General features: G+C 57.6%; 4 protein-coding genes across 9 annotated transcripts; 1 reads left to right on the top strand and 3 right to left on the bottom strand.

Annotated features, from left to right (window-relative positions):
- Positions 1-1,141: 1,141 nt before the first annotated feature.
- On the bottom strand, positions 1,142-3,104 carry SPEM2 (SPEM family member 2). Of its 5 annotated transcripts, none has more exons than XM_011727325.2 (3): positions 2,893-3,104; positions 2,669-2,726; positions 1,142-2,531 (listed from the first exon to the last, which is right to left on the bottom strand). In XM_011727325.2, the coding sequence occupies exons 1-3, from the start codon at positions 3,028-3,030 to the stop codon at positions 1,213-1,215; spliced, it is 1,515 nt and encodes a 504-aa protein (XP_011725627.2). In that variant the 5' UTR covers positions 3,031-3,104; the 3' UTR covers positions 1,142-1,212. The 5 variants fall into 5 exon arrangements, with proteins under 5 accessions (XP_011725627.2, XP_070938393.1, XP_070938391.1 ...); XM_071082292.1 differs by having other exon boundaries at positions 1,142-2,442; positions 2,893-2,960; XM_071082290.1 differs by having other exon boundaries at positions 1,142-2,548; positions 2,811-2,950.
- Positions 3,105-6,713: 3,609 nt separating this feature from the next.
- On the bottom strand, positions 6,714-8,027 carry LOC105473502 (spermatid maturation 1). The gene is made up of 3 exons (XM_011727312.3): positions 7,822-8,027; positions 7,664-7,724; positions 6,714-7,470 (listed from the first exon to the last, which is right to left on the bottom strand). Exons 1-3 carry the CDS (start codon positions 7,963-7,965, stop codon positions 6,746-6,748), a joined length of 930 nt encoding a protein of 309 aa, XP_011725614.2. The 5' UTR covers positions 7,966-8,027; the 3' UTR covers positions 6,714-6,745.
- A 475-nt stretch (positions 8,028-8,502) lies between these two features.
- Positions 8,503-23,476, bottom strand: LOC105473486 (neuroligin 2). Of its 2 annotated transcripts, XM_011727300.2 has the most exons (8): positions 22,772-23,475; positions 19,633-20,336; positions 16,145-16,195; positions 13,866-14,015; positions 13,510-13,695; positions 13,210-13,402; positions 12,242-12,838; positions 8,503-11,406 (listed from the first exon to the last, which is right to left on the bottom strand). In XM_011727300.2, the coding sequence occupies exons 2-8, from the start codon at positions 20,090-20,092 to the stop codon at positions 10,533-10,535; spliced, it is 2,511 nt and encodes an 836-aa protein (XP_011725602.1). In that variant the 5' UTR covers positions 20,093-20,336; positions 22,772-23,475; the 3' UTR covers positions 8,503-10,532. The 2 variants fall into 2 exon arrangements, with proteins under 2 accessions (XP_011725602.1, XP_011725606.1); XM_011727304.3 differs by lacking the exon at positions 16,145-16,195 and having other exon boundaries at positions 22,772-23,476.
- Positions 23,477-24,209: 733 nt separating this feature from the next.
- On the top strand, positions 24,210-25,384 carry LOC105473477 (transmembrane protein 256). The gene is made up of 4 exons (XM_011727294.3): positions 24,210-24,367; positions 24,674-24,705; positions 24,973-25,053; positions 25,153-25,384. The coding sequence occupies exons 1-4, from the start codon at positions 24,283-24,285 to the stop codon at positions 25,294-25,296; spliced, it is 342 nt and encodes a 113-aa protein (XP_011725596.1). The 5' UTR covers positions 24,210-24,282; the 3' UTR covers positions 25,297-25,384.
- The last annotated feature ends 2,514 nt before the right edge of the window (positions 25,385-27,898 follow it).

The following is a 27,898-nucleotide window of genomic DNA, read 5'->3' as shown; positions in this document are numbered from 1 at the left end:
TTCTTTCTTTTTTTTTTGAGGTGGAGTCTCAGTCTGTCACCCAGGCTGGAGTGCAGTGGCGTGATCTCGGCTCACTGCAAGCTCCACCTCCTGGGTTGATGTCATTCTCCTGCCTCAGCCTCCTGAGTAGCTGCGACTACAGGCGCCCGCCACCACGCCTGGCTAATTTTTTTGTATTTTTTAGTAGAGACGGGGTTTCACTGTGTTAGCCAGGATGGTCTCGATCTCCTGACCTCGTGATCTGCCTGCCTCGACCTCCCAGAGTGCTGGGATTACAAGCGTGAGTCACTGCACCTGGCTGAGATGGGGTTTCTTTCTTTTTTCTTGAAATGGATTCTCTCTCTGTCACCCAGGTTGGAGTGCAGTGGTGTGACCTCAGTTCACTGCAACCTCTGCCTCCTGGGCAAGTGATTCTCTTGCCTCAGCCTCCCGAGTAGCTGTGACTACAGGTGCGTGCCACCACACTAGGCTAATTTTTTGTATTTTTTTAGTAGAGATGGGGTTTCACCGTATTAGCCAGGATGGTCTCAATCTCCTGACCTCATAATCTGCCCGTCTCAGCCTCCCAAAGTGCTGGGATTATAGGCATGCACCACTGCACCCAACCAAGACGGGGTTTCATCATGTTGGCCAGGCTGGTCCCGAGCTCCTGGCCTCAAGAGATCTGCCTCCTCGGCCTTCCAAAGTGCTGTACAGGTGTGAGCCATTGTGCCCGGCCACTCCTGCAATTTCATTTCAGAATCCTGAACCCTTCACCCCTTGACTACACCAGAGACTGGGAAGACCTCCGCCTCAGAGCCCTGGGGGAGGCCTGGCTGGAATCCAGAGCCTCGGCCTGGTCCTGTACTATGAGCTAAGTAAATCCCAAAGAGCCCCACCTGAGACATTGACTTCAGAATCCAGACCTGATCCTTTCTGGGAACAGGGAGAATAGAGAGCCCGGGTGGTTGTCGTCAGCCAGTGCAGGATCTATGTAGTGCATGGTGCGGACCAGGAGGGCCTGCTGGCAGCCGCATGGCCACTAAACCAAGGGGTGCCTCGCACCAAGAAGGGGACACTGGTTTCTCATTTCAGGAAGCCAAGGGCAGGGACCCAGGCTGGCCGAAGGAGTGGCACTCCTACGCAACAGACCACCACAGTGTTTCTTGGACTCTGTTTCCCTTTATTCTTCTCTCTCCATGCCCTGCCCCGCGCCCCATATCCCCCTGCTGGTCAGTTGAGTTTCCCGGTCTGGCTCCTGTGCAGAGAGGGCCTTGAGGAGGTGGTGGAAGCCGGTGGCAGTGAGCTGGACCTGGCTCCGCTCTCCTGCACCTGCCGCTTCAGCTCCAGGCTGTCGTACACCTGATAGTTGGCATTGCCCCCTGGATTCCGGCTGAGTGGGACGAACATGGTCGGGGGTGGGGCAGGATCTGCAACCTGGACTTTGGGCCGGGGCTTGGAGGAATGGGGAACCCGTACTGAGCCTGGGGCTGGGGTCCGTTGGTGGGAGGCCTCGCCCAACACCGTGAGGGAGGCAGAGGTAGTCAGAGGACGCCGGGCGGGCAGAGCCTCAGCCCAGTCGGCTGCCCAGCGCTGCACTTCATGGGGGTCCCGGGAGCTGTAGCCCAAGGGTTCCGTGGATGGCTGGGGGCTGCGGTGGGACTGGCCGTGAGTGTGACCAAGCAGACTCCGCCGGTGGGACTGTGGGGAGTGGTGCTCCCGGCAGCCCTGGGCCTCGGGCCAGGCGTTCCGGGACACCAAGTTAGGGGGGCGCTCAAAGCCCTCCATGCCACGCCGCCGCTGATCCCAGGAGTCATACAGTGTCCGGCCCACTGAGGGGTAAGGGCTGTGCCTCCTGGGGACCCAAGCGGGGTTAGGGGGCAGCCGGCGGGGAGGTGGTGGAGACGAGACCCACTGCTCAGCCTCCACATTGCCCCACAGTCGGGACTGGGAACCGTGGGGCCCATAGGACTGCAGCCTCAGCTCAGACTTGGCCTCTACACGCTTGGGCATGCAGCGCAGCTCAGGTGACAGGTAGAGAGAGGGTGGTGGCAGACTGGCCAGGATACCACCCTGGTGGCCCCACAGTCCCACATTGGAGGGCAGACCGGCTCTCTTATAAAACCCACCCCAGCCGCGACGTGGGTACTTGGGATATGGGAAGGGCAGGTTGTCCTGCTCCTCCAGGTAGGAATCCAGGTCCTCCTGATCAAAGAAGGGCACTCGGCGTCGTCGTGACATCTTTTGGCTGCGATGTGGGTGATGGAAGACTGAGCGGCTATGGGGGATTTGTCTGTAGTTCTGCGACTGCTGCTGGTGGTTGCAGCAGCGACGGCGACCACGGCGGGCGTGGGGGCGGCGGCGGCGGCGGCGATGATGAAGACAGCAAAGACTGCTGCTGTGATGGCTGGAGAAACGGTGGCAGGAGAAAGAGGAGTACCGTGTGGGTCGGGCCATCTTCACCTGCACAGGGTCCAGGATGCAGTGGATGTGGACGTCCTGAGCCTTGTCTGGGGGACCACTGGGGGGACTTTCGCTGGCCTGAATTTCATCTGGGGAAGGCAAGAATCTATGAAGTCAGGGCAATTGTCAGAAGAGCTCAAGGTTGGGAACTCTGGGGCCTGGGTTTCTAGGGCCATTGTCAGGGGCGGGGATGGGGGTCCCCTACCTCTCCAGCAGCCACACTTACTTTTCCGAGTAGTCCAATCAATCATCTTGTCTAAGGCGTTCTGGAGTCCATGCCACATCTGGGGCAGAGTGGCAGAGAGTGAAGGCCAGGCCCTCCACGCCCAGCACCACCACCCCTGCCCCTGCCCCAGTCCAGACCGCACCTGCAGGTGGAGATGTAGGCTGCAGCTGGCTCCCACCCTCAGCCCTCTTCACCCCCAGAGATGGTCCACAATCATCACTGACCATAGTTGTCACGTTGATGCCAATGTTGACAAGAACGATGAGGCCCAGCAGCAGGAATAAGATGTCCTCGGCATCGTGGGGGCTTTCTTGGTATTGATTGCAACATCCCAGGGTGTTATGCCATAGCTGGTTTTCCATGGAGGGGGGGGTCCTAGGGCCACCTGGGCCACCCCCCTCCACCCCCACCCCCAGCCCCAACCCACACTGCACTCATGCCAATCCCCGGAGATCACTACAAGCTGGTAAGGGAGCCAGGTCACAATGAGGCGAGCTAGCGAGAGTCACAATGTAGAGGTGGCAGCTTTTATCCATTCTGCTGGTCCCTTCTACCACCATCTCCAGCCGTGGCTCCTACTTGGTAGAGCCCGGTCCCCAGATATCCCAGATCTTAGTCTGTTCCTCTGTCTCCATGAGGCTTGCTTAACCCCACACCTGGTTCCTGAGCTGAAGACAAGGTAGTTAGAGAATGACAGTCATCACAGGGGTTGAAGCATGCATAAGATATGTCCTGTTTCATTGTTCTTTTGAGACATTATGGCAACTTACACAGCCTGTTGGTGTGCCTTCCCCCATGGTTACTTTGGGGCCAGCAGCTAGGGTGACTAGATGGGCGGGTGACACTAAGAGTCCCCTCAGGCATCACCCTGCTGTACTAGTCCCTCCCTACTCTGTCCATTTCCCTGTCAAAATTCCTCTAGCTCCCATCTCTGCCCAACTCTTCCTGGCCAGAGACTCCAGCCCTAGGTGTTGGTGGTCCCTGAGCCCACCAGCCCCTTCGTCACACTGACGTCTGCCTCACTGAGGTTGCTGCCTCTGCCAGGAACCAACCCCAGCCGTGGTTTCTCCATCCTAACCACCTGCACTCCCACCAACCCACCCTTACATGGTGAAAAATAGTTAAGCTACTACCTTAGGAAAACCCGGGCTGGGCACAGTGGCTCATGCCTGTAATCCCAGCACTTTGGGAGGCCGAGGCGGGTGGATCACCTGAGGTCAGGAGTTCCAAACTGGCCAACATAGTGAAACCCCGTCTCTATTAAAAACACAAAAATTAGCTGGGCGTGGTGGTGCATGTCTGTAGTCCCAGCTACTCGGGAGGCTGAGGCAGGAGAATCACTTGAACCCAGGAGGTGGAGGCTGCAGCAAACTGAGATCTCGCCATTGCACTCCAGCCTGGGTGGCACATCGAAACTCTGTCTCCCGAAAGAAAGAAAGAAAGAGAGAGAGAGAGAGAGAAAACCCGCCATGGCTCACGCCTGTAATCCCAGGCAGGTGGATCACCTGAGGTCAGGAGTTGGAGACCAGCCTGGCCAACATGGAGAAACCTCTACTAAAAATACAAAAATTAGCTGGGCGTGGTGACGGGTGCCTGTAATCCCAGCTACTTGGGAGGCTGAGTCAGGAGAATCACTTGAACCTGGGAGGTGGAGGTTGCAGTGAGCCGAGATTGTGCCATTGCACTCCAGCCTGGGTGACAGAGCTTGACAGTCTCAAAACAAACAAACAAACAACCCAACAACAACAACAACAAACACATGCAATAAACAAAGCACAAAATAGATGTAATTGTTAATATGCCAAAAAGAGTGTTTGACTTAAAACAGGTGCATCACTGGGGTCTGTGGCACCCTGGAGACTGCAAGCCATTTGTTCACACAGTGAACCACTCAGCAGAAAGAAAGGCCAGTGAGCATTTCCCATCCAGCCTCCAAACACATAGTAGATGTTCAATATATATCCACTGAATGCAATCCATTGAAAATGATCAGTAACATTAGTTGAATGAGAGAAGCAGGGCCATTTGCAAACGGTCCATCTGCTCACATTCCAGGAATCTGTCTAGAGTGGAAGGTGAAGTCCAGTTCCCTCAGCCCGGGCTCATGCACCTGGTTGCTTGTTCCCAAGTGGTGTGTGTGTGCATGTGCTTGTGATCCCAGTTGTCTAGGAGAAGGGCAGGGCCTGAGTTTGAGTTTCTGAGTTCACACGGCGAACTGGGGAAGGTGGGAGATTCTGGTGGGTCACGCTGGCTCTGCAGCAATGGGATGGAGCATCTGAAGCCATGAGCTTGATCCTCAGTGTCTGTGTAACCATGTGCAAGACGCTTAGCTTCTTTGAACTTAGTCTCCTCACTGGTGACATAGTGAATTAATCAAAGGAGTGAGGTCACAGAGGGCTGTGATGTTACAGTGAGGTACCTCTTGAGGGAGTCCCCAATACTTCTTTTATTATTTTGAGATGGAGTCTTGCTCTGTCACTCAGGTTGGAGTGCAGTGGTGCCATCTCAGCTCACTGCAAGCTCCACCTCCCGGGTTCACGCCATTCTCTCGCCTCAGCCTCCCTAGTAGCTGGGACTACAGGCGCCTGCCACTGTGCCCGGCTAATTTTTTTTTTTTTTTTTGTATTCTTTAGTAGAGACAGGGTTTCACCATGTTAGCCAGGATGGTCTTGATCTCCAGACCTCATGATCCACCTGCCTCGGCTTCCCAAAGTGCTGGGATTACAGGCGTTAGCCACCGCGCCCAGCCAAGGGGCCTCCCAATATTTCATCCTCTGCTCCAGTCCTTCTTGAGTATAGGATCTTCAGGGTAAATAGGGAACTGTGAGGGACTAGACGCCCTCTCAGCCATCCCTCCCTAAATAAATAGGGCTTACGTGGGAACCAGGCCTCACCTGTGGCTGCAGCCTAACCCTGGGCTCTGGCAGGCACCAGCCTTCTAAGGAGCGAGGGCCATGGAGATGGAGATGTCTCCTGTAGCACAGGACTGCACTACAGGACCTGGAGTAGAATTTAGGGGCTTCTCCGTGCACTAAAGGAAACAAGGTATTAACGGGGCATGGTGGTGCCTGTTGTCCCAGCTACTCAGGAGGCTGAGGCAGGAAGATTGCTTGAACTCAGGAGGTTGAGTCTCCAGTGAGCCATGATTGCACCACAGCCTGGGTGACAGAGCAAGACCCTGTCTCAGAAGAGGGGTAGGAAACAGGCCTGGCACAGTGGCTCACGCCTGTAATCCCAGCACTTTCAGAGGTTGAGGTAGGCGGATCGATTGAGCCCACGAGTTTGAGACCAGCCTAGGCAAAGCAGTGAAACCCAATCTCTACAAAAACTAGTGGCGCAGCCAGGGAGGGGTGGCCTACACCTATTATCCCAGCGCTTTGGGAGGCCGAGGAAGGCAGATCACCTGAGGTCAGGAGTTCAAGACCAGCCTGGCCAGCACATGACGAAACCCCATTTGCACTAAAAATACAAAAATTAACCGGGCGTGGTGGTTCACTCCTGTATTCCTAGCTACTTGGGAGGCTGAAGGCAGGAGAATTGGTTGAACCTGGGAGGCAGAGGTTGCAGTGAGCCAAGATTATGTCATTGCAGTCCAGCCTGGGTGACAAGAATAGGACTCTGTCTTAAAAACAAAAACAACCACACACACACAAAAAAACCAACCAAACAAAAAACAACAACAAAAACAAACAACTAGTGGCCCATGCCTGTAGTCCTAGCTACTCAGGAGGCTGAGGTGGGAGGCAGTTGGGACTGCAGTGAGCTGTGATTGCACCACTGCACTCCAGCCTGGGCAACAGAGCAAGACCCTGTCTCAAAAAAAAAAAAAAAAAAAAAAAGAAAAGGAAAGAAAACAAGGTAGAGGCAGGTGAGAGCCTTGGAACCCAGAGGGCCTGGGAAAGGCTGAGGACAGGGATAGGCCTTTGAGGCAAAAGGTTGACGAGGGTCCTCAGGGCTCAGGGCCCTGTGGCCAGGGACAGCATTCTCTTCACAGCCACAGCTTCTAGGTGTTGTGTGGGCCCTGGCACCCCAACACCACCACAGATCACCTCCTCTCTCCTTTTTATTTTTTTCCAGTCACCTCCCAGTCAGGGAACGGTACACCCAATTCTTGCTTGTCCCCTCGGCAGTGCTGGATCCGGAGGCCAGAGGGTAGCAGCGGGACAGGGCCTCCACCTCCCGGGTCAGCTCCCGTAGCCGCCGCCTCACGTCCCGGGCATCATACACTATTCGGCCTGAGGAGCGGCACCGGGAAAATTCAGGGACGACTGCTGGGCCCAGGATGGGAGCTGGGACAGGCTGGAACTGAGCCGCCTCTGCCTCTGGCACCGCCCCCTCCCCACTGTTCTTGTGGCTAGGAGCCTCAGGGCTGGGAGGTGGGGGGTTCACAGAATACACATAGGCCCTTAGGCCCAGCTGGGACCGCATGTCTGTTTTGAGGGGCCTTTCCTCTATGGTAGGCTGGAAGCGGATGGTCTGGGGAGGGGGCTCCTGGGGGTCCTGAGTCCAGGGAACCCAGGTCCCCTGAGTGCGTTGGAAGCCTTCCCAGTCCTCAGGGCCATCCCAGTGGTAGGAGCATATGGCTGGGTACTGATAGGGCTTCTCGTCATCGGTGTCAGGAGCCCAAGCTACTGGGCAGTGAGCACAGTGTGTGGGAGAGCCTCGACGGCGATGGCGGCGAGCTGGGGGCGGGGTCACAGTCATCTTCACCGGGTCCATGGTGCACCGAAGATGGACTGCAGGGGAACTCTGCTTCTTAGAGGGCTGGGTCTGCTTTCCGAGTGAGGATGACTTAGGAGCTTCTGTGGATGGGGAGAGGTGAGACTAGTGGGGAGGCCAGCTCCTACAGGCATGGAGAGGCAGGGCCCAGGGAGGGCAGCTGCACAGCTATGGTGTCTGAGAGGGGCGAGCAAGAAGGGAAGGGGCTAATTTAGGGCTGAGGCTAGAGCGCCTGATTTCTGCCCCTCCTGTGCCCCAGTCCCCACACCTGCTTACCTTTCTCACAAATGGTATCATGGAACACTTGGTATAAGACGCCACGGAATCGGCTCCAGAGCTAGGTGGGGGAAGACACAGTGATCCCAGGCAGGCCCTGGCCGGCAGGCCTGCCCCCACCATCCCACCAGCTCCCTCCCACCCGGCCCCACCCTGACCAGGGTCACTATATTGATGCTAATGTTAATGCAGATGATGAGGCCCAGCAGCAACAGGACAGAGTTGCCCAGGTCCTGGCAGCTGTTGGTGTTGCAGTTGTGATACGAGGCCCAATCGGGCCTCGGCCGCTCAGCCATGGCCATGGGGTCCCTAGGACCACCAGGGCCCTTACGCCCCCAGCCCACTGTGCCCACAGTGTCCACTGACTGCCTGCCTGTCCCTGAGGGTCTTGGGAGTGAACGGGTCACAATGGTGCCAGGCCACTCCCCTACAGTGTGCCAAGGGACTACCCTGAGTCCTGGACCTGTGGCTGACCCTCTTGCCTGAGCCCAGGCCTTGGCAGAGAACATGCGTCTCACCTCACATGCCTCTGTTGAGTTAGCTGCCTACACCAGCCCACTGGACCTCCGGCCTGTTTGACATCTGCCCCCATCAGCCCTTGTCCTTCCATTACAGAACGACACCAGGCTCCAGTCTCGGCATAGACACGGGTCCTGACGTTCATTTGCCAGACATATTACCGTGGCAACCAGACCCCAGCACCCACTCCCCCTTCCTCTCAGACCTCAGAGCTGGTCACTGAAAAGAAGGGCTGGGGGTCAGGACCCCTCCTCCCTTGTCATTTCCCCAGGGCTTGTTTCTTCAGAGACTGCCCTCCCCACAACAGAGCAGGCACAACCAACAGTTAAACTTTTATATTTACAATATTCTCTTCATCTTTTGCCAGGTTTAAAAATGTGTACAGAGCCGCAAAGGGTTGGGGTAGGGATAAGGGATTGTCGGGATTGTTTTGGGGAGAGGAGCTGGGCATTGGAGTCCGTGGCTGAATCATGGGGTCCCCCAGCCCCCCTCCCATGCCCCAATTTGGGGGGCATCTGTCTACAGGGTTCAGGGCCCAGGTCTCTAGCATTTGGAGGGCATGGCTGTTTGGAGAGGAGCTAGACCAGGCAGGGGAAAGGATCAGAAAAGAACTAATTTTCCATGGATGGAGGTAGGAGGAGAAGGGATAGTCAGGAGGCAAAGTTCTGGGGACTCAAGACCAGGGATTCTGGATTTGGGTGTCAGTGGAAGACAGCACCCCAGCCCCTATTCAAGTTTGGCACTAACACCCCACAAAATGCCAGCAGATGAGGACTCTCCCCTCATCCACTGTGTCCCTTAAGCCCTTCCAGACATCATTCTTTTCCCAGAGGCCCTCTGGGGAGTCACCTCACACATTTCAAATTCTTCCTGCTGGTGTCTGCCCAAGCCCCATCCCCACTGCCCCCTCCATCTGTTCCTCAGCACCGCTGACCTCATTCTCCCCAACCTGTCCGGTGAGACCTTCCTCCCCGCTGCCTCCCCTCCACCCTTCAAGACTCCTTTCTTTCAGCCAAGGAGGGGGCACGGGTCAGAGAAGGGTGGTGAGCTGAGGAGAGGGCTGGTCTGACACTGAGGTGGGGACAGCTTCAAAGAGAGTGACGGAGGTGAAGGGGAACGGGGAACTGAGGCAGGGCAGGGGAGACATGGTGAGGAGAAGGGGCACAGGCGGGAGCCCCCTCACGTGCCACATCCCTCACCCTGTATCCTACTTGCCCTTAGTTTCCCCTGCCCTGCCTGGGACTGGGAAATTCTTGGCACATTTTGGGGGTCTTTCCGCTCAAATCCACCTACACAGTTTGGCACGGATGAGCAACGCTCTGAGGCCTGAGGAAAAGGCTGTCCTCGGACCCCAGTGAGGGCTTTGGTCAAACATGCATGGCCTCTGCGGTCGGTACGTTGCCACGCCCCCTACCCCCAGCTCGGGAGCAAGGGCTGGGCCTCCTCCAGGTTTGTTCACCCTCCTCAGCTCCTGCCAACTAGAAGTCTGTGCTCACCTGCCATGTGAGGAGAAACTGAGTGCTGGGCCTGAGGCCTGGGGGAGGCAGGGAAGTGCTGGGAAGAGAGGGGCCGGCTGCCACATGCAAGAACATGTTTCCACTCAGAGAAATGCGTCCTGGACCACGGGAAAAGAAGATTCCAGGCAACACCGGGATGCGTGGACTCCTCCCTCCCCCGGCAGGAAATCTGTGTCTGTCCTCTCTGGAAGGTGAGGGCCTCCCTGGCAGAACGTGCTTCATCTGACTTGTGCCAAGGCGGGTGCGGGGGGAACATGCTTCGCCGGGGTGGGGGCAGGGGAGGCAGGGGCGAGGGGACTGTGATTTCCTCGCTGCTTCCCAGGCTCCATCCTCTGTGGTCTGGTGGCCAAGGGTCACTGTTTGTGAACACACCACTTCCAGGGTCTCCAGGGGGAGGGAGAGGGGAGGAGGTGGGAGAAGGGATGAGGGAACAGGATTCTGGGGTACAAATCCCCACAGAAATTCTTTGAGGGGGCCAACATGTGTCCAGGGCGGCAAAAAAAACCTCACCCTGCACATGGGAAAACACACCCCGTTGTGAGAAAGCACACCTCCACGCGGGAAAATACCACATTCCACACCCCGAAGACGGGTGTCCCAATGGAGGGGAGAAAACGCCCCCCAGTTGTTCAAAGGCCCAGGTCCAGAGAAGAGACGGGGCTTCTCTGCGTGGGAGAGACACGCACCCCAGGGAGGAATCCCATGTCCACCTCAGTGCTGCTGGATGGCGTGACGACTCCACAGGAGAAAAGCCAGTTGCCAAGTTCTCCTCCCTGCCTTCGGAGTGGCCGGGCCAGGGAGGGCCGGGGAGGAGGGCCTCCCCACGCCGCCCCCTATACCCGAGTGGTGGAGTGGGGGTGGGGTAGCGTGTTGTTGTGGCTGGTAGCAGTGGGAGGGGGCGGGGGGAAGGGCCCGAAGGGATGAAGGGAGGGGGGCGGTGGGGGTGGCGGTGGCCCCAGGCCACTGGGCAGCAGGGTCAGGGCCCCGGGGGCCAATAGAGGCACATCGTCCGGTGCCCGGCGCAGGGCCAGGGTGTAGTCGGGCGGGCAGGCAGGGCGCAGAGCCTCTGCAGGGTCCGCCCCGACGCCACCACCCCGCTTCAGCTGCAGTGACACCAGCTCCTCCTCTGGTGGCAGCTCACGGCCCGCAGCGGGGAGCAAGGGGCCCCCACCGGGCACGCCAGAGCCTGAGCCGCCAGGTGGGCTAAGCCGCCTGCACCGCAGCTCCTGCCGCCGGTCCCGCTTGTAGTAGAGGGCAGCAAAGGCCAGGATGTTGAGGAAGAGGAGGGAGGCACCCACGGCCACGGTGACGCTCAACTCCGTGGAGTAGTCCCGCGAGTCCCCGGGGAAGCGGTCATAGGCCCTCGGGCCGGGCTCGGGCTCAGGCTCGGGAGGCAGGGTGGCGGGCGGCGGGGGCCGACGTGTGCCCGGGGCGCCAGCAGGGGGACGAGGCGGCCAGCGTGTGGCGTAGGGAGGCAGGCGCGTGGTGGTGGTGAAGAGCTCCGTGTGCAGGTTGTGCAGGTGGGGCACGAGCTCCAGCCAGAAGGCCACCTTGTTGGCGCGGTAGTTGTCACGTACACGTGGCTTCAGGCCTATGTGCAGATACTGCTTCTCCTTGCTGTTGAATTTGCTCCATACCACCTCCTCGAAGCGATTGGGCTTAGTGTGAATGAACTTGGTATCCTGCGGCACTGGCTGGTTGGGGTCCCTGTGGGCACAGGAGGGCAGGGAAAGGAGGAGTGAGGGCAAGGCTCTGAAGGAGGGTGGGTGGCAGTGGGAAGGGAGCCAGACAGAGATGCAGAGAGACAGGGGGACAGCAAGAAAGCCAGAGAGAAAGTCACAGAGGCAGAGAGACATAGATGGAGATGAAGAGACAGAGAAACTGCAGGAGACAACGCCAGAGAGACAAATAGGGATGGAGACAGACAGCCAGAGACAGCCAGCAATGCGGGCAGAGGGGCAGGGACAGACACAGAGATAGTCCCGGAGAAGCAGAAGCTGAGCCTGAATGAAACAGAGACAGGGTCAAAGACATGGGAGGGACAGCCAGAGACAGAGACACAGCGAGGCTGAAATCAGCCGGCAGCCGGAGACAGCGAAAAGTAAACAGACGTAAGAGAGCAGCAGAGGGAAGGGGAGAAGAGCTGTCAGTGGATTTCCAGAGAGAGACAGAGACAGAAGTGAAGAGGACAGACACAAACTCTTGCACACACTCAGACACACACACCTGAGCAGTCAGCCAGAGGTGCAGAGCTCTAGGGAGGTTGGGCAGGGGGGATCAGGCAAGGAGGGAGAGAGATGGACGCCAAGCCAAAACCACCGAATGGGCCCCCTACTCCCCAGAAAGAAACAGGGGCCTCTCTGTCTGATACTGCTGAGTCTCCAACACTCAGCTCAGTGCCTAGCACAGAGGTGTCTGGTTGCTTTTACTCGATCAAGAGAGCGGGCCAGGGTGAGCGCCTTAACAGAGGAATGGTGGCCACGTGAAGGAAGGAGGGCCCGCCAAGCCCCACCCAGCCCCACCCAGCCCCTCTGGCCCTCACCCAGTCTTGGCAAAGTTGGTCCAGTAGGTCATGACCACGGCACTGAGCATGACGTCATTCTTGGAGAAGTTGCAGGGGAAGAGGTCGGTGGCACCCACCATGGGCACGCCAAAGACATAGGGCAGTTCATCCCCGTGAGCCGCATCTGCCCACTCAGGCCGGCCCTCCGCCTGGCAGTGGTGGTAGAAGGTGTAAAAGTAGACAGGAGACTGGTAGTCGGCGTGCAGCTTGGCGGTGGCCACAGCTGGTGCCACCCATTGGTGGTCAGTAAAGAGCGCCAGCAGGGTTTTGCGGCGCATTTCGCCATTGTCCCGGTCGGCCCAGTCTGTGTACATAAACTTGATGGTCTCCCGAAGCACATCCTTGCCTTCCGGGTAGCCATACAGGTTGTCCACAAAGTTGGAGACAGTGAAGTCGAAGGCGCTGGCAGACACCCCGTCCTCGCTCTCTGCAGAGTCCTCCACGAACTTGAGGCCCTCTCCCTGGTTGACGCCGATGAGCATGTCATAGTTGAGGAATTCCCCCTGCTGCATGAGGATCTCAGGGTCATCAGGGACCACGTCGCCATCCACCACGGGCCCAAAAGCGATGTGGTAGCTGGGGAGAAGCGGTCAGGGTCTCACCACCTGCTCACTGGCCTCCTCTTGGCCCGTGGCCTGCTAAGCCCACATACAGATGCTTCCCTCTACTTGCAAGACCCTTCTTCCCTACTTGAAATCCTCCAATGGGTCCTTTGGGGGATCTGGCCTCTCCGAAGTCTTCCCAAAGCACTTCACGGCACCCTGTGCTCACCTGCTCTGTCTGAGCACCTCCACTGAAGGAAGGCTTGAGAGAGGAGGCCGCCTACTGGGCGCCTGAAGCCCATTTCTCCTTGCCAAAGGGGATGCCCACAGGCACTTCTCACCTCAGCCTCCTTGGAACCAGCAAGGAGAGTGAAGGCCTGGACCCAGCCCTCTCCCATCCCATACCGGGCAGGCTGCACGTCCTGGTCCACCAGCTCCCGGGAGGGCTTCCGGCGTAGACACTCCACAGCTTCAGCGCTGTCCTCTCGGTCACAGCCCACCTTGGCTGCCAGCAGCCGCGTGTACTTGAGCGGCTGGTAGTTGACAGACCAGCTGGAAATGGCGGTGCCACTCTGGGCGATGGCCTTCTGGAACAGCCCTGGTGGGACAGGCAGACCTCAGGCCAGGTTGTGAGGACTAGCCTGAAGGAGAAGGGGGAGCTGGCAGGGTCGGGAAGGGTGGGACAGGCTGGGACACTGCTGGTACCTTCTGAATGGTGGGAGAGGATCAGAAGGTTGACGCAGGAGGCCCCTGCCCCAGACCCAAAGATGGTGATACGCTCGGGGTCGCCCCCAAAGTGGGCAATGTTTTCACTGAGCCAGCGCAGGGCCTGGATCTGGTCCAGGAGCCCATAGTTGCCTTTTGCAGCCTGGTCCCCGGTGCTGAGAAAACCTGGGAGTAGAGAAGAAGAGGGGCTCCCTGGAGGTGCCACAGCGCCCCTGCCCTCTTTCTGGGCAGCTCAGTCCAGCCCAGAAGCCATTCTACTGGATGTGGACGAACCCTGCCCACCAGGCACACCTCCCAGACTCCCCCGATCCCCGGAGTTGGCTGCCCACCCTCACCGAGCACCCCAAGACGGTAGTTGAGCGTGGCTACAATGACGTTGCCGTAGGCGGCCAGGACTGAGCCATCGAACATGTTTCCGGTCCCCTCCATGTAGGAGCCGCCGTGGAGAAACAGCATCACAGGCTTCTTCCCAGGGTCACGGATATCTGCGTGGGGAGGGGGTGGCAGGCGGGCCAGGGGGTCAGGGACAAGGACACAGTCAGACCGGAAGCAGCACCGCCCGGCTCCCAGGCCTGCTGAGGACTGGCCTGGAGCTCAGGGGACATGTCACTCCCATCCCTGGGGGGCAAGACCGGATTCCCCTCCTCCCTCCCCAGCTAGCCCTGGCAGACGGTCCCTCCCCACCCTCTGCCAGCCTTCCCCGAGGCACTTCTCCAATGCAGACCTTCCAAGAAACCCCATAGAGGCTGGGGGTGGGCAGTGGCCCTCCTTAGGGCATCTGCTGGATCCAGGGAACCCCCAATGCCCCCCCACATAGGACATCTCCTTCCTGTCCCTGGGACGAGCAAGCTCCCGAGGCTAGAACTGGAGCTGGAGCTGCTGGGAGGGTCCTGGCATCTCCTCTGACTCAGGCCTTGGGCCTCCACTCCACATGGTACCCTGGTCGGTGGGTGAGGGGTGTCAGGCCTAGGGTCCCTGGTCTGTGGGTGAGGGGGTGCTGGGCCCAGGGTCCCCTGGGGCTTGGTCTCCTCCCCGCCCTAATTCCTTTCTAGGTCACCCTCCCCAGGTCACCATGGCAACCCCCAGCCTAATTACTGTGGCAGGAGGAGGAAGAGCCTGCTTAATGAAGCCAGGGTGCAGCTGAGTCTTGGATACCCCAAACTGGCCTGAGCCCTGGGTTCTGCACTGGACTCCTTCCCGCCATACCCCCCAGAGGATCCCCTGATCACTGCCACATGTGATCAGGTCCTTGGGTCGCTCCAGATTGGACTGAAGGGTGACTAATTCCAGAGGAGGTGGGAGTCTGAGAGTGCTTGCCAGGGTCCCCGAGGCTACAGTACCCTCCTCTGCCCCTGAGGCTCCCCATGATTCAGCCATAGTGCTAGGGCTGGGTCACCCCGGCCCACAGGTCCTCCTCGTTCTTGACACCAGCCCTCCCTGCTAGCCTGGACACTCAGCAAACCAAAGCCAGGCCTGGGCCTCCACAGCTGGTCCCAGCGCCTCTGCCCACTTCCCTCATCCTGCTAGAAACATCCCTCCTGCCAGAAGGTCAACCTGCAGGTCACTAAGACATTCTCCTTGACTCACAGACAGCTTCTGCCTCCCATCCCTAAGACCCCCTCTGCAGCCCCATGCTCCTGACTGCTTCCACCAGAGCTCCAGGTGGGCAGCACCCTCGCTGTGTTCTCCCAAATCCTGTCCTCGCCTTTGCTCCTGAACCACAAGTGACCTCCCAGCAGTTTCAGGCTGGAATCTCCTTCCTTCCAAGGTCCTGTCCTAATTGTCCTCAGTTCTCCCATCCTCACCCCACCCCTCTCCCAGTGTGGGGGGAGGAGGGGTCAGAAAGGGAAGGAGCAGGAAAGGGGCTGGGGCAACAAGAATTCAAAACCAACAACAAAAACAGGATCAAGAAAGAAGAAAGAAAGAAAGAAAAAAAAAAAAAAACAACCAAAAAAGCAAGAAGCTCTCGGGCAGATTCAACAAGAAAAGAAAAAACAAAAAGATCCATTTTGAAAAAAAGAAAAAAAGAAAAAAATTCTTTGCATTTTTTTTTTCAAAATTTTGTGTGAAACTTCAAGATATTGGGCCCTGCTTTCAAAAATTGTCAAATTCTTTCATTCACTTCAAATGTTTGCGTTTTCTGTGTCTGACAGGCTTTTGGAATTGCAACAGGCTTCTGATGTTTCAATGGTGTCATCAATTTGCCAACTTTTAAATTTGTTTTGAACTGTTGTTTTGCTCCAATTTCAATTGTTTTTTTCAAATGTACGTTTCACAAGTTTCAAAACCGTCCAGATTTCTTTCAAATTCTAAACATTTTATCCAAATCTTTTGAATTTTTTTTCTGACATTCCAATTTCTTTTTGTTTTTCAGCTTATTTTCACCATGTTTAGCTTTTCTGGCAGGTTTTCTAGTGGGTCCAACATTGTTCAAATTTCGTTTGAAGTTTTCGTAATTCTTTTTTCCAATTATTAAAAATTTTTCTTTTCTTTTTCATTTTAGTTGGGAGAACGACTGAGGGGCCTTGAGGGCTGTGGGGACATTTAGTGAGGGGCAGGGCCATGAACTTCCTCTTATAAGCAACCACATGCAGCAGCGGGATTTTTAATCTACCTGTGTCTGGCGGATTGAGCGTCGCCTCGTCACGTTTTTTTGTGAGCGGACCTAAGACCGGGAACACAAAACAGAGAAAAAAGGACAATTTTGTGGGAAAGATGGGGGTCGGGGGAGGTGGTGGATGGGGAGGGGAGGAGAGAAAGCAGAAAAGGGAGGGTGGGGGAGGCAGAAAAAATAAGCCAAAAAAAGCAAAATTTGTTTGCAAGAAAAGAAACCAAGAAAAGAGAAAAACGTTTCTACAACCCAATTTTGTTCCCCTCCCCGGAAAAAGTCATGCCCAAAGAAAAGGCTGGTTTTGGGGGGGTGGGGTGCCTGAGTGGGCTGAGGCTGTCTTAAGACATATCCACTTGGCTGGAAAGGTTTTGGCTTGTCGATGTGTTTGCTAATGGCTGGAAACGAAACAGTGTTAGAGGTGGGTGGGAGGGGAGAGGAAGCCCACCCAGAGCCGCTGGGAGACCAAGGCCAGCTTGCCACCCAGGCCACCTCTCAGAAGGCCCCCTTCAGGGCCAGCGAAGCACCTGCCTGCCCCCACAAGGCTGTAGGGAGGAGAGACTGCAGCAGAAAAGGCTCTGCTTCCCTCTGGACCACTCTGCAGGGCAGCGGGCAGGACAGGGTTGGGGGGCAGCCTGCCCACAGCTCAGCCCCAGAAGCCTTCCGCTCCCCACTGTGGGGCTATGGGAAGGTCAGCTGGGGCTGCCTGCCCGCTACCCAGCCTCACCGCCAGTACTTCTCATCTATCCGTACTCACAGGCCTGGCTTCTCACCCCAGTCCCCAGTATGGCAAAGCAGGGAAGGGGGTCATCAGGTCTTGCCCTCCGCTCCAGCTCACCCTCCGCACTCCCCACAACCTCGTCCTCACCCAGGCTTCCTCTCCTCCCCGCAAAATGGTGACTTTCCCACCAGGGCCACCAGCCACCGCCTCCCCTGCCCCTGCTCCACTGCCAAAAAGCACCCCCTTCCCCAACGGCCGAGTGGGTGGTTCAGTCCACAAACAGGGAACTAGAAACACAGTGCCCTGAGCCAGCCTGGCACACAGGTGCCAGCAGGTACTGGGAGCACCAGGTTCACCCAGTGTCAGGGCTTCCTCCAGATTACGGGATTGGTCAGGGGCGAGCTGGAGCCCAGAGGCCTGGGGGTTCCCCAAGGCTGATTGGTTTTTCCTCTGTGACACAGGGACTGGTACATGGGTCAAAGCCGAGGATGGGTCAAGGCCAAGGCAAGCTCTGGAAGGCGTCTCCTAAGTGGCAGTCATCGCCCCATGGGGACCCGCTGGGAACAGGACCTCTTCTTTGTGAGAGGATGGGGTGGGGACCAAGTCAGCAGGGCATGTGTGCACATGAGTCTATGAAGCGCGTGTGTGAGCGCGCCTGAGTCAACCTCTTCCTCCCAGAGCTGGTGTGAAGATTCAGTGAGATCACCTGAATGTGTCAGGCCCCAAGCAGGTCTGCAATAAGCAGTGGCTAAAAATACAGAAGGTGTGGGCAAGGGTGGTGTGGAGGCAGGGGTGGACAACTGTGTAGAGGTGTTGGGGTGGACAGTCCATTGGTGGCAAGTTCAGGGTGGATGTTTCACATGGGGGGTGACGAGACAGCACCCATGAGGGGGCTCTGGGGTGTGCAGAGCCTGTGTGAGAGTGGGGAGTGCTGGGATGGGCAGCCCACGTGGAGGTGCTGAGGTGAAGGACTCACAATGGGGCAGGCGCTGGGATGGCAGGGGAGTGTGGCGTGCACGGCTCTCCTGTGGAGGGTGTTGTACTGGGGGGCAGGTGGGGCATGTACTGGGATAAATGGCTTATGGGGAACTAGGGTGCTTTAAATTCGAATAGGATTAGAGTAGATGACGCTCTGTGCATTATGTGTATGGGTTGTTGGGAGCAGTGGTTTATACGGAGATGGGTATGGCTAGGATGGGGGATACAGGGTGAATGGTCCATTTGGGAGGTATTGGGACAGACATGGGTGGGTGGAGGTGCATGAGATGTTCCGTGCTTGGCAGGAGCGGATTGTGGGTGCAGGGGGCATGGTGTTGGAGTACTTGTTCAGTGAGTAGGATGCAGGGTTGCCGGATATGTTTTCACCACCTGAGGTCGGGTGCGGATGATCCCTAGGTAGGAGTGGGGTAAACAATGATTGAGGAGTGTTGGGGGTGTTGGGGACTATGGTGTGAGGGGCCTGCTGAATACACAGCCCAGGCATGCAGGGTTACTGGGGTATAAGGTGTACATGTGGATGTTCTTAAGGCACATGATCTGTATCCAGGGATGCTGAGGAGCACGGGTGTGTGTGGGTGACACGGTACGCAGTTTCAGAGATGTGCTGGGGGTGTGTGTGATATGAAAGTATTGGGAATTGTGACTGTGGGGTGCTGGAGCACAAGGTCAGTGTATAAGTTGGTTGGGTGATGATTTAAGTGTGGAGTAGCTGGGATCTGCAGTCTGTTTCGGGACTTGAGCACGTGCCGTGGAGGTGCTGGGTGTGTACAGGGTACATTAGGGGCTCCTGGGTACCAGGCCTATGTGTAAGGTTGCTGGAAACATGGCCTGTGGGAAGCATGGTGGCAGCGGATGGTCTCTATGCAGATGCTGCCATGTTTTGGAGCAGTGAGATGGGTGTCAGAAGAGCCATGGGGCAGGGGGGCGGGGCGGTGTTTGTGAAGCTGGTCTGCTGTGATGGCTGGAATCCACCTATTGCACCCTGTTCAGACTGCGGAAGGTGTTCTGATTAGTCTTGGAGTGCTGAGCATGGAGGGTGGAGAGCTGCAGAGGGAGTGTGCCAGGGGCTATGAGCAGTCCTGTAGTGAACAAGAGTTCATTAAGAACAGAAGTTTGAGAGCCCCAGGGAAGATGGGTGGGCTGTGCTGTGAGCGGAGGGGCCCTCGACAAGGAGCTTCCCTGATCCTTCAGGGGAGTACAGGGCTCAAGGGAGAAGAGAAGGACATCGGTACCACTGCCAAGGCGCTCAGCTCAGGCAAGGGGCTCTGGACATGATGTGATAGGTGGAAGGCAGCCCTCGCTGGCCAGGGGGAGAGGCAGAGCCTGCGTCGTCCTGAAGTGCAGATGTAGCTAACCTGGGTATTCTGCCAGGAACAAGCTCAGGTCTGGCAGCGGGAGGTGGGGCAAGGTTGGAGTGGGTGTCTGAGCAGAGGGTGGATCACCTGATTCCCCCTCCGTGTCCAGGTTGAGATTAGCTGGCAGACTGTGCCTCTTTGGGGAGAGAGTGGGTGAGCCTAGACCAGTGCCTGCTATCCCTACCATGACCCCCTGTGGGTCTTATGGGGCAGCTGTCTGCAGGGTGTGTGCCTGGGACTACCTGGAGGCACCCTTACAATCCTCAGGGGGCACGTAGAGGCTGCAGGGACACTCCGTCCCTCACTGCCCCCACAAAGGCCCAGCTCTGAGCCCGAGAGCGGTGCCAGTGCCTGAGGGTCTGCATGTGCGTTTGTGGGCTGTGTCCACGGGGTGCCCGGCTTTGTGCCCGCGCCCTTACCGTCCTCGGTGGGCACGTAGAGGTTGAGGTACAGGCAGTCCTCGCTCTGGTTCTGCACGTAGGTGGCGGCCGCCTCCAAGTTGTCGGTGAACCACACAGGCAGCATGATGGCGGGCAGCGCCCCGTGCAGGTTCTGCGGGCAGGCGGGCGGCAGGGTGGTGGCGTTGCGCACGCCGGGCCACGAGGCGGGCGCCTCAGGCGGCTGGAAGCGGCGGGCGCCCAGGGGCGGTGTGGCGTAGGGCACGCCCAAGAACTGCACGACGGGGCCCAGGATCTCGTTGTTGAGCTCGCGCCGCACACCGCGCACTCGCCCGTAGGCCGTGTTCACCACCGGGAAGCGCTCCTCCCCGAGGCTGCCGAGGCCCAGGCCGGGGCCGCCCGGGGCGCCGCCGCCGCCGGGACCCCCTCCCCCCCGTTGAGCCCCCGCCAGCCCCACCAGACACAGCGCCAGGAGCCACATGCTGATCGGGGGACCCCCCCTCCCTCCCCGGGACCCCCCCCCTCGGAGAGAGAGAGAAGGGGGGGGAGAGGGAGGGAGGCCCCCCTCGCCCCAGGAGGGAGGAGGGGGTGGGGGAAAGGAGGGAGGAGGGGGGTGGGGAGGGACCTGGGTTAGACTGGACAGAGAAGGGGTCTGTTCCTCTCCATGGAGGGGGCACGGGGTGGGGAAGGGGAAGGAGGTGGGAGAAGGTGAAGGCAGGCCCGACCTGCGGGAGGTGGAGCGAGAAGGGCAGGGCGGCAGGAGACAGACAGACACAGACAGACAGACACAGACGGACAGACAGAAAAATACAGAGGTGGCCGAGGGGAAGGGAAATTGGATGGGGCAGACAGAAAGGAACGGGGAAACAGAAGAGAGAAGTGGTTAGTGACCTGGAATTCAGACCAAGTTGCCCCCTTCTCCCACCCACAGGCCCCCTGACACCTCCCCACTCCCACCCAGCAGCCCTTCTCCCCTCAGCAGGCGCCAAGGCTGGGGGTGGGGCCCAGATGTGGTTCAAGTCCAGGGCCCAGCCAGAGGAGAGGCGGGTCAGCTCCCCAGACCCAGCATGCACCCTTCCAGCTGATGTATCCCTCCCAGGCAGGCTCTTCTCAGGGACTCAGGAGTCCCAGATCCCACCTCCCTGGGAGGGAATGAGGTAGACAAGGAAGAGAAAATAAAAATACCAAGTCATTAATTAGCAGGAAGTGGCAGGTTTGTTTATACGTGTTAATTACTCCTGAGCTGTAATTTCATGGTGCTGAACCCCCACCCCAGGCCAGACTCAGGCCTTTCTTGGGACTGCACAAACCCAGCACCTTATCCCCATTTCAACACACCATTCGTTAAGGATTTGTGCTGCCCAGGATCCCTCTCTCCCCAGACTCTCTCCATTTCCTCCCTCAGAAGTTGGGGTACCTTGAGACTGGGGTTAGAGTAGGGAGGGGACGCTGGAGGGGCAAATCCAGGGACAGATGCGTGATCCTGCAGCCGGTTGCCGGGTGACGGGATGCTGCCCCGCAATGTTACCTCGGCAACGGGCTGCAGCTTTAACCCTGGAGGGGGGGTCTGGAGGAAGACTGGAAGGGGCTGGCTTGGTTTGGGGGTCCATTCAGGGCATGAAGGGGAGGGCAGAGGCATAAGTCAGAATGCAAGAGTTCCCCCCAACCTTAGCATAGAGGAAGAAGTACATATGTTGAGAGGAAGGGGAGATTGGGGGCACTAAGAACGCTAAAAGCCCTGCCTGTTGGCCAATCAGAGCCTAGCATTAGTGACCAGGCCTCTGGCTGGGGAGAGGCGGTGCTGAGGTGGGCTCCAGAAGACATCACGGGAGCCTACTGACTGCCCCCTCCAGCAATTTCAAGCAACCTTGGACCCCACCACCTCTTCATCTTTGCAAGCCATTGTGACCCATGTCCTGGGGGCAACCCTTAGCTTTCTTCTCTTCCCATCCCAACCCATTCATTCACTTACCCTTCCCCTTGCCCGCCCCCCCCCCCCCCACAGTTGCTGCTCTGATGCCTGGGTGCTCAAGGCAGCAGGGGCCAGCCAAGGGAAAAGATCAGACCGGAGGGGCAGACACCCAGGTCATTTCGGCAAGACCCCCCCTCCGTCCTGTCCCCCCACCAGCCGCCAGAGCTGTTTGCTGACGCGGGGTTTTCAGAGCCAGGCGCCAGCCCGCGGGTGGCTCTCTGCAGGTGTCAATTTATTCCAGAGATGAGGACACAGGAATCCTTACCACACACACCCAGTCATGCCCCCTGCCTTTCAGCTTCTCTAAGGCTCCTATTCCCCCATCACCTGGAGGTGGCTCAGGGCTGATTCCCCCAGGATCTCCTTTTCCTGTGTCAGACTGGGCCAGTTACCATGGCCTTGCTGCCCCCTCCCCCTCCCCACAACAAGATCTGCCTCAGTCACCCTCTCCTCCTGAAGGTACTCTGGGCCCCTGGCCTCCTCCCACCAGCCAGCTCCGCTCCCTCCTTCCCTCCCACTGGAGGCCCCCCCATCTCTCTCCTCTCCGTAGTGCTCCCTGGGAGCATCTTTCCTGGGCCTCTTCCAGCTTGCTCCAGCTCTTGCCTTCAGTCTCTCACCCTCGGTCGTTTTACATCTTTCTCTTCTGTATCTCTCTCCTTGGTGTTTCTCATTTCTTTCTCTCTCCTCCAAATACCTTCCCCAAATTTCCCCCTCAAGCCTTCTGTCTCTCTCTCCTGTCTTTCCCCATCTCTGTCTCCCCCATTTTCTCTCCCCATCTCTGTCTGCCACATCTTGCTCCCTCCTCCTTCTCCCCATCCCTCTGCCTTCTCTCTCCATTCCTGCCCAGGCCTGACTCCCCCAGCCGGGGAGAGTTGAGGGACGGGGGCTCAGGCCGCAGGCCCCCCCTTCCTGCAGTGGTGAAAATGGCTTGGCCGGGAAGGGGAGAAGGAGGGGGAGGGGGAGATGGGAACACACGGGGTCTGTGGGCCCATTCAAAGGATCATTCATGGACTGGAGAGAGGCAGAGACAAAGAGACCAAGACGCAGAGACACGGCGAGAGCATCCCTAGGCGGAGACACGCAGACAGAGCAGGCTGAGGGAAACCAGGCGCAGGGAGGGAGATGGGGAGAGGGAGACCCCAGTGGACCGCCACGCAGCCCCCTCCACCGGCCCGGCTTAGGTCCTACCTGGCTCAGCCCTGGGGCCGTGGTGCCTCCATCCAGGGCTCCGAGTGGGGGGCGAACGGCCTTCGGGAGGGGGCGGCGGCCTCTGAGCCCCCGCGGCCCCGCAGGCCCAGCCCCCGCCCGCAGCGCCTCACCCGGCGGGGGAGGGGGATCGCCCCAGCCCCGGGGGGCGGGGCCGGGATCCAGTCGATCCCCGGGAAAAGGAGAGCTAGGGGATGGGATCAGGGGGAGCCCGAGAACAGGGAACCCCGCAGTAGGGACGACAGAGAAAGGAGGGGACAACGGGACAGGACTAGACTGAGGATCCACTGGTTCCGTGGGCCGGCTTCGAGGGACTAGAAGGCGGTCCAGGCGGAGGATCCTAAGGATCGGGTGCTGGAGGAGGAGTCCACGGCAATCCCCAGGGGCCCGGGGCCCGGGAGCGCAGGATCCTTGGTGCAGGGGCAGGGATCCAGCCGGAATCCTCGGGGAGGGGGAGGGATCTAGTCGATCCCGAGGGCGGGCGGGAGGGGGAGGTCCGGGGAGTCAGAGGAGGGCGGGAGCCGAGTCCAGAGCCCCGGGGTGGGGGGTCAGCGCGGCTCCTAGGAGGGAAAGCGGGGGTGAGGGGAGGCTTCGAGGGATGCTCAGCAGCCGGGAGGCCCGGACTCCTGGCTCCGCGCGCCAGGGCCCGCCCGCCCCGCGTCCATCCCAGCCCGAGAGTGATGATCCGCCGGCGGAGCAGCCGCAGCAGCCCCGCGCGTCACCGCGCGGCCGCCTCCCCCGCCCCCTGCCGAGAGAGCGGCGCACACCCCCCGCTCGCACCCGCCTGCCCGCCCGCCCTCCGGAGAGTGGGGGGATTGGAGATGGTGGGAGGGGGCGAGAGTGGACAGACGGACAGATGGACGTAGCGGGCCAAGGCAGGGTGGAGACATTCCCCAGGATCTTCCACCCTCGGGGCTCTCGCGGTCTCGGGGGGGTGGGGGGGAGAAAAATCTTAACTACAGGGGGCGGGGCATCATACAAAGAAGGCGGAGCCTTCAGGCATGGGGGAGGGGCCATCTGTGCAGTGGGCGTGGTTTACTGGCAATAGGCGGGGCTTTGCTATCTTTGGGGCCGCCTCTTTTTGGGAGTGGGTTTGATTTGAAGCTGAACAGGAGGAGCCTGTGGGAAAGGGGGCGGAACTTTGAGAGAAGACCGGGATCTTTGGAAATTGGCCGGAGCGGGGGGGTGGGGGGGTTCGAAGACGCGATCAACTTGGAAAGTGGGCCAATCCGTGACGCAAATCCCCTAGTCCCGCCCTCAACCCCGCCCCCCACTGCTTAGCTCCTCCGCTCCTAATTGGTGCTGGTTTCTCCGCCCGCCAGACGTCTTCGCCACTCTGCAGCGGTCTTACAAAGGCGGGTGAAGAGCTCAATGCTGAAATGAACTCGGCCCGGATTGGGCGCCTGTGAACCTTATTTGCATGGGCGGCCGGGATTGGCTGGCCTCTTGGGTGGCCTAGGCGGTGTTGGTGTGGTGCGTCCTGTTCTACAGCTATGGCCGGGCCAGCTGCAGCTTTCCGCCGCTTGGGCGCCTTGTCCGGAGCTGCGGCCTTAGGCTTGGCCTCCTACGGGGCGCACGGTCAGGGGGCTGGGGACGAAGCTGGGACTGTGCTTGGGGCGTCCTCCGGGGTCTGCTGCAAGGGCGGAACCTATAGGAAGTGCCCAGCCTCCCGGTTATCAGACTGCCCGCGGAGCCCTAAACCTTTTAAAGTCCCCCAGCTGGGTCCAATTGGTTCCCAGTACTGCCCGAGCGTGTTCCTACCAATCGGAAGCTTCCTGGGAGGGGGTGGTGCCGTTTCTCGCCAATGTCCACCTGGGTCCCCCCTGATTGGGGGCGGTCAGGGCTGGCACTAGGACTGGTAACCTTTGCTTCTTTTCTCCACAGGCGCCCAATTCCCAGATGCCTACGGGAAGGAGGTGAAGTAACTGCGCTGGGGCTCCCTGACTCGCGGGTCTACGAAGGCATAAAGTCTGGGGTCCCTGGGGGAAATGGGCGGGGAGGGCGGGGGCGAGCCGCGGATCTCTGGAGCAGCAAAGGCCAAAGGCTCTGTAAGCCAAAGGCCTGAAGTCAAGCTGGGACTTCAAGGGTGGGGCGGGGGAATGTACTTTGGTCCCTTGTATCATCAGGGGATTTCAGACACCCGTATTGCCTACGATATCCCTTCGTTTCTCTTTTTCTTACAGCTGTTTGAAAAGGCCAACAAACACCACTTCTTACATAGCCTGGCCCTGTTAGGGGTGCCCCACTGCAGAAAGCCCCTCTGGGTAATCTTTCCCTGTGCCTAACCCTGACCAAGCCCCACACACTCCCTCTCAGCCTGCCCTGTTCTTACAATCCTGTTTTCTGTGCTGTGTCTCCTTCAGGCCGGGTTATTGCTAGCTTCCGGAACGACCTTATTCTGCACCAGCTTTTACTACCAGGCTCTGAGTGGAGACCCCAGCATCCAGACTTTGGCCCCTGCGGGAGGGACCCTGCTGCTCTTGGGCTGGCTTGCCTTGGCTCTTTGAGCTCCCTTTTGCTTAATTACTGGGTTTTCTGGGCAGTTTTTTAAAACAGCTGGAGTACGAAGAGGATTAAAAAGGAAAGGCAAATAAACTTTGGAGTCTTTGTTCATCTAACCTCTTGGAGGAGGAAGGGTAGGGATTTAACCTCTGAACTCCCTCCATTTCGTAAGATTTAATCAGTGAGCCTTAGGTCTGGGGATTCTGTTCACTTCAAGTTAACTTATAATGTTCTTACCCTGGTGGGCATCAAAGTCATAAAGAATGCTTGAAATAATGCAGATTCCTACTGAAGCACTCTTTTGGGCCTGAGAATCTGTATTTTAATAAGCTCATCTTGTGGTTCTGATGCATACTAGGTTTTTAATTTTTTTATTATTATTATTTTGAGATGGAGTCTTGCTCTGTCACCCAGGCTGGAGTGCAGTGGTGCAACCTCGGCTCACGGCAACCTCTGCCTCCTGGGTTAAAGCGATTCTCCTGCCTCAGCCTCCTGAATAGCTGGGATTACAGGTGCCCGTCACCATGCCCAACTAATTTTTTGTATTTTTAGTAGACATGGGGTTTTGCCATGTTGGCCAGGCTGGTTTCAAACTCCTGACCTCAGGTGATCCGCCTGCCTTGGCCTCCCAAAGTGCTGTGATTACAGGTATGAGCCACCACGCCTGGCCTGTTTTTAGTTTTTTGTTTTTGTTTTTTTTTGAGACAGAGTTTCACTCTGTTGCCCAGGCTGGAGTGCAGTGGTGCAATTTTGGCTCACTGCAACCTCCACCTCCTGGGTTCAAGTGATTCTCCTGCCTCAACCTCCCAAGTAGCTGAGATTATAGGCACATGCCACCACGCCTTATTTTTGTATTTTTAGTAGAGATGGGGTTTCACCATATTGGCGAAGCTGGTCTTGAACTCCTGACCTCAAGCAATCCACCCGCCTCGGCTTCCCAAAGTACTGAGATTTTTAAAAAATTACTATAGGGTCGTGGTTTTCAGCCCTGTTGTTATCAGCACCCTCTTACTCTGGAAGTGAGGATTAAGGCAAGGCAGGATAGGAGTATCATTAGTTACAAAATACTTTGGGGTTCAAAGCAGGGACAGATCGTGTATTGGGGATCAGAAAATGTGTCACAATGCTTGAGATGATCCTTAAAGGAGCTCTATTGTGTGGAAGAAACAATGAACAAAGAACAAGATGGAGAGGGGAGGGGTTTGGAGAAGCGGGAGTCTTCAGTGTGAGCTGAGTTTAAGTTAGGCAGGAAAGGAATGAGAAAAGGTGGCAGGGCAGGCTGGAGTGGCAGTCACAGCATGTAGAGAACTGGAAGACATTGAGTGGGGACAGTGTGTATTTATTTATTGTGACGGAGTCTTGCTCTGTTACCCAGGCAGGAGTGCAGTGGCACCATCTCAGCTCACTGCAACTTCCGCCTCCTGGGCTCAAGTGATTCTCCTGTTTCAGCCTCCTGAGTAGCTGGGATTACAGGTGCCTGCCACCACACCCGGCTAATTTTTGTATTTTTAGTAGAGACGGGGTTTCGCCATGTTGGCCAGGCTGGTCTCAAACTCCTGACCTCAAGTGATCCACCTGCCTCAGCCTCCCAAAGTGCTGGGATTACAGGTGCGAGCCACTGCTCCTGGCAGGGACGGTATTTATTAAACCAGTGTTGATCGTGTGTCAGACACATTACAAGGAAGATCAACCATGAGTGAGACAGATACCATCCCGCCCTCATGGAGTTTCCCATCTAGTAGTGGAAATAGACCTGAAATAACTAAACATATATCATTGCAAGTTGTGCTGTATGCTTAAAGGAAACGAACAGAGAGGACCCTGTGCAATGGCTCAAGCCTGTGATCTGAACATTTTGGAAGGCGGAGGTGGGAACATTGTTTGAGCCCAGGAGTTTGAGACCAGCCTGGATAACATAGGGAGACCCCTGTCTTTACAAAAAAAAAAAAAAAAAAAAAAAGCCATGGCCAGGCGCGGTGGCTCACACCTGTAATCCTAGGACTTTGGGAGGTGGAGGCGGGTGGATCATGAGGTCAGGAGATCAAGAACATCCTGGCAAACACAGTGAAACCCCGTCTCTACTAAAAATACCAAAAACTTAGCCGGGTGTGGTGGTGGGCACCTGTAGTCCCAGCTACTTGGCAGGCTGAGGCAGGAGAATGGCGTGAACCCGGGAGGCAGAGCTTGCAGCGAGCCAAGATAGCACCACTGCACTCCAGCCTGGGCGACAGAGCGAGACTCTGTCTCAAGAAAAAAAAAAAGCCAAGTGTAGTGGCCTGTGCCTGTAGCCTGTAGTCCCAGCTACTTGGGAGGCTGAGTTGGGAGGAACACATGTCTGGTTCCTGACTCATCTTTTTTTTTTTTTTTTGAGTCGGAGTTTCGCTCTTGTTGCCCAGGCTGGAGTGCAATGGCGCAATCTCAGCTCATCACAACCTCCGCCTCCTGGGTTCAAGCAATTCTCCTGCCTCAGCCTTCCCAGTAGCTGGAATTACAGGCATGCGCCACCACACCCGGCAAATTTTGTATTTTTAGTAGAGACAGGGTTTCTTCATGTTGGTCAGGCTAATCTCAAATTCCCGACCTCAGGTAATCCGCCCACCTCAGCCT

The sequence above is a fragment of the Macaca nemestrina genome, chromosome 17 (assembly GCF_043159975.1).
Source record: "Macaca nemestrina isolate mMacNem1 chromosome 17, mMacNem.hap1, whole genome shotgun sequence".
Taxonomy (NCBI): Eukaryota; Metazoa; Chordata; class Mammalia; order Primates; family Cercopithecidae; genus Macaca; species Macaca nemestrina.
Note: the sequence above shows the minus strand (reverse complement) of the source record. Positions and strands in the feature narration are given on the sequence as shown.

Bases quoted from the DNA above. Each gene is read 5' to 3' on its own strand.
- LOC105473502 (XM_011727312.3), bottom strand. From the start codon at position 7,965: ATGGCCATGGCTGAGCGGCCGAGGCCCGATTGGGCCTCGTATCACAAC. The intron at 7,725-7,821 runs GTCAGGGTGGGG...TCCCCCACCTAG, and splicing joins GCATCAATATAGTGACCCTG to CTCTGGAGCCGATTCCGTGG. The intron at 7,471-7,663 runs GTAAGCAGGTGT...CCCCATCCACAG, and splicing joins TGATACCATTTGTGAGAAAG to AAGCTCCTAAGTCATCCTCA.
- SPEM2 (XM_011727325.2), bottom strand. From the start codon at position 3,030: ATGGAAAACCAGCTATGGCATAACACCCTGGGATGTTGCAATCAATAC. The intron at 2,727-2,892 runs GTCAGTGATGAT...ACTCTGCCCCAG, and splicing joins GCATCAACGTGACAACTATG to ATGTGGCATGGACTCCAGAA. The intron at 2,532-2,668 runs GTAAGTGTGGCT...TGCCTTCCCCAG, and splicing joins TGATTGGACTACTCGGAAAA to ATGAAATTCAGGCCAGCGAA.
- LOC105473486 (XM_011727300.2), bottom strand. From the start codon at position 20,092: ATGTGGCTCCTGGCGCTGTGTCTGGTGGGGCTGGCGGGGGCTCAACGG. The intron at 13,696-13,865 runs GTGAGGGTGGGC...CTCTACTCCCAG, and splicing joins CTACCGTCTTGGGGTGCTCG to GTTTTCTCAGCACCGGGGAC. The intron at 12,839-13,209 runs GTATGGGATGGG...GCTTCTCCCCAG, and splicing joins CAGGACGTGCAGCCTGCCCG to CTACCACATCGCTTTTGGGC.
- LOC105473477 (XM_011727294.3), top strand. From the start codon at position 24,283: ATGGCCGGGCCAGCTGCAGCTTTCCGCCGCTTGGGCGCCTTGTCCGGA. The intron at 24,368-24,673 runs GTCAGGGGGCTG...TTTTCTCCACAG, and splicing joins GGCCTCCTACGGGGCGCACG to GCGCCCAATTCCCAGATGCC. The intron at 24,706-24,972 runs GTGAAGTAACTG...TTTTTCTTACAG, and splicing joins CAGATGCCTACGGGAAGGAG to CTGTTTGAAAAGGCCAACAA.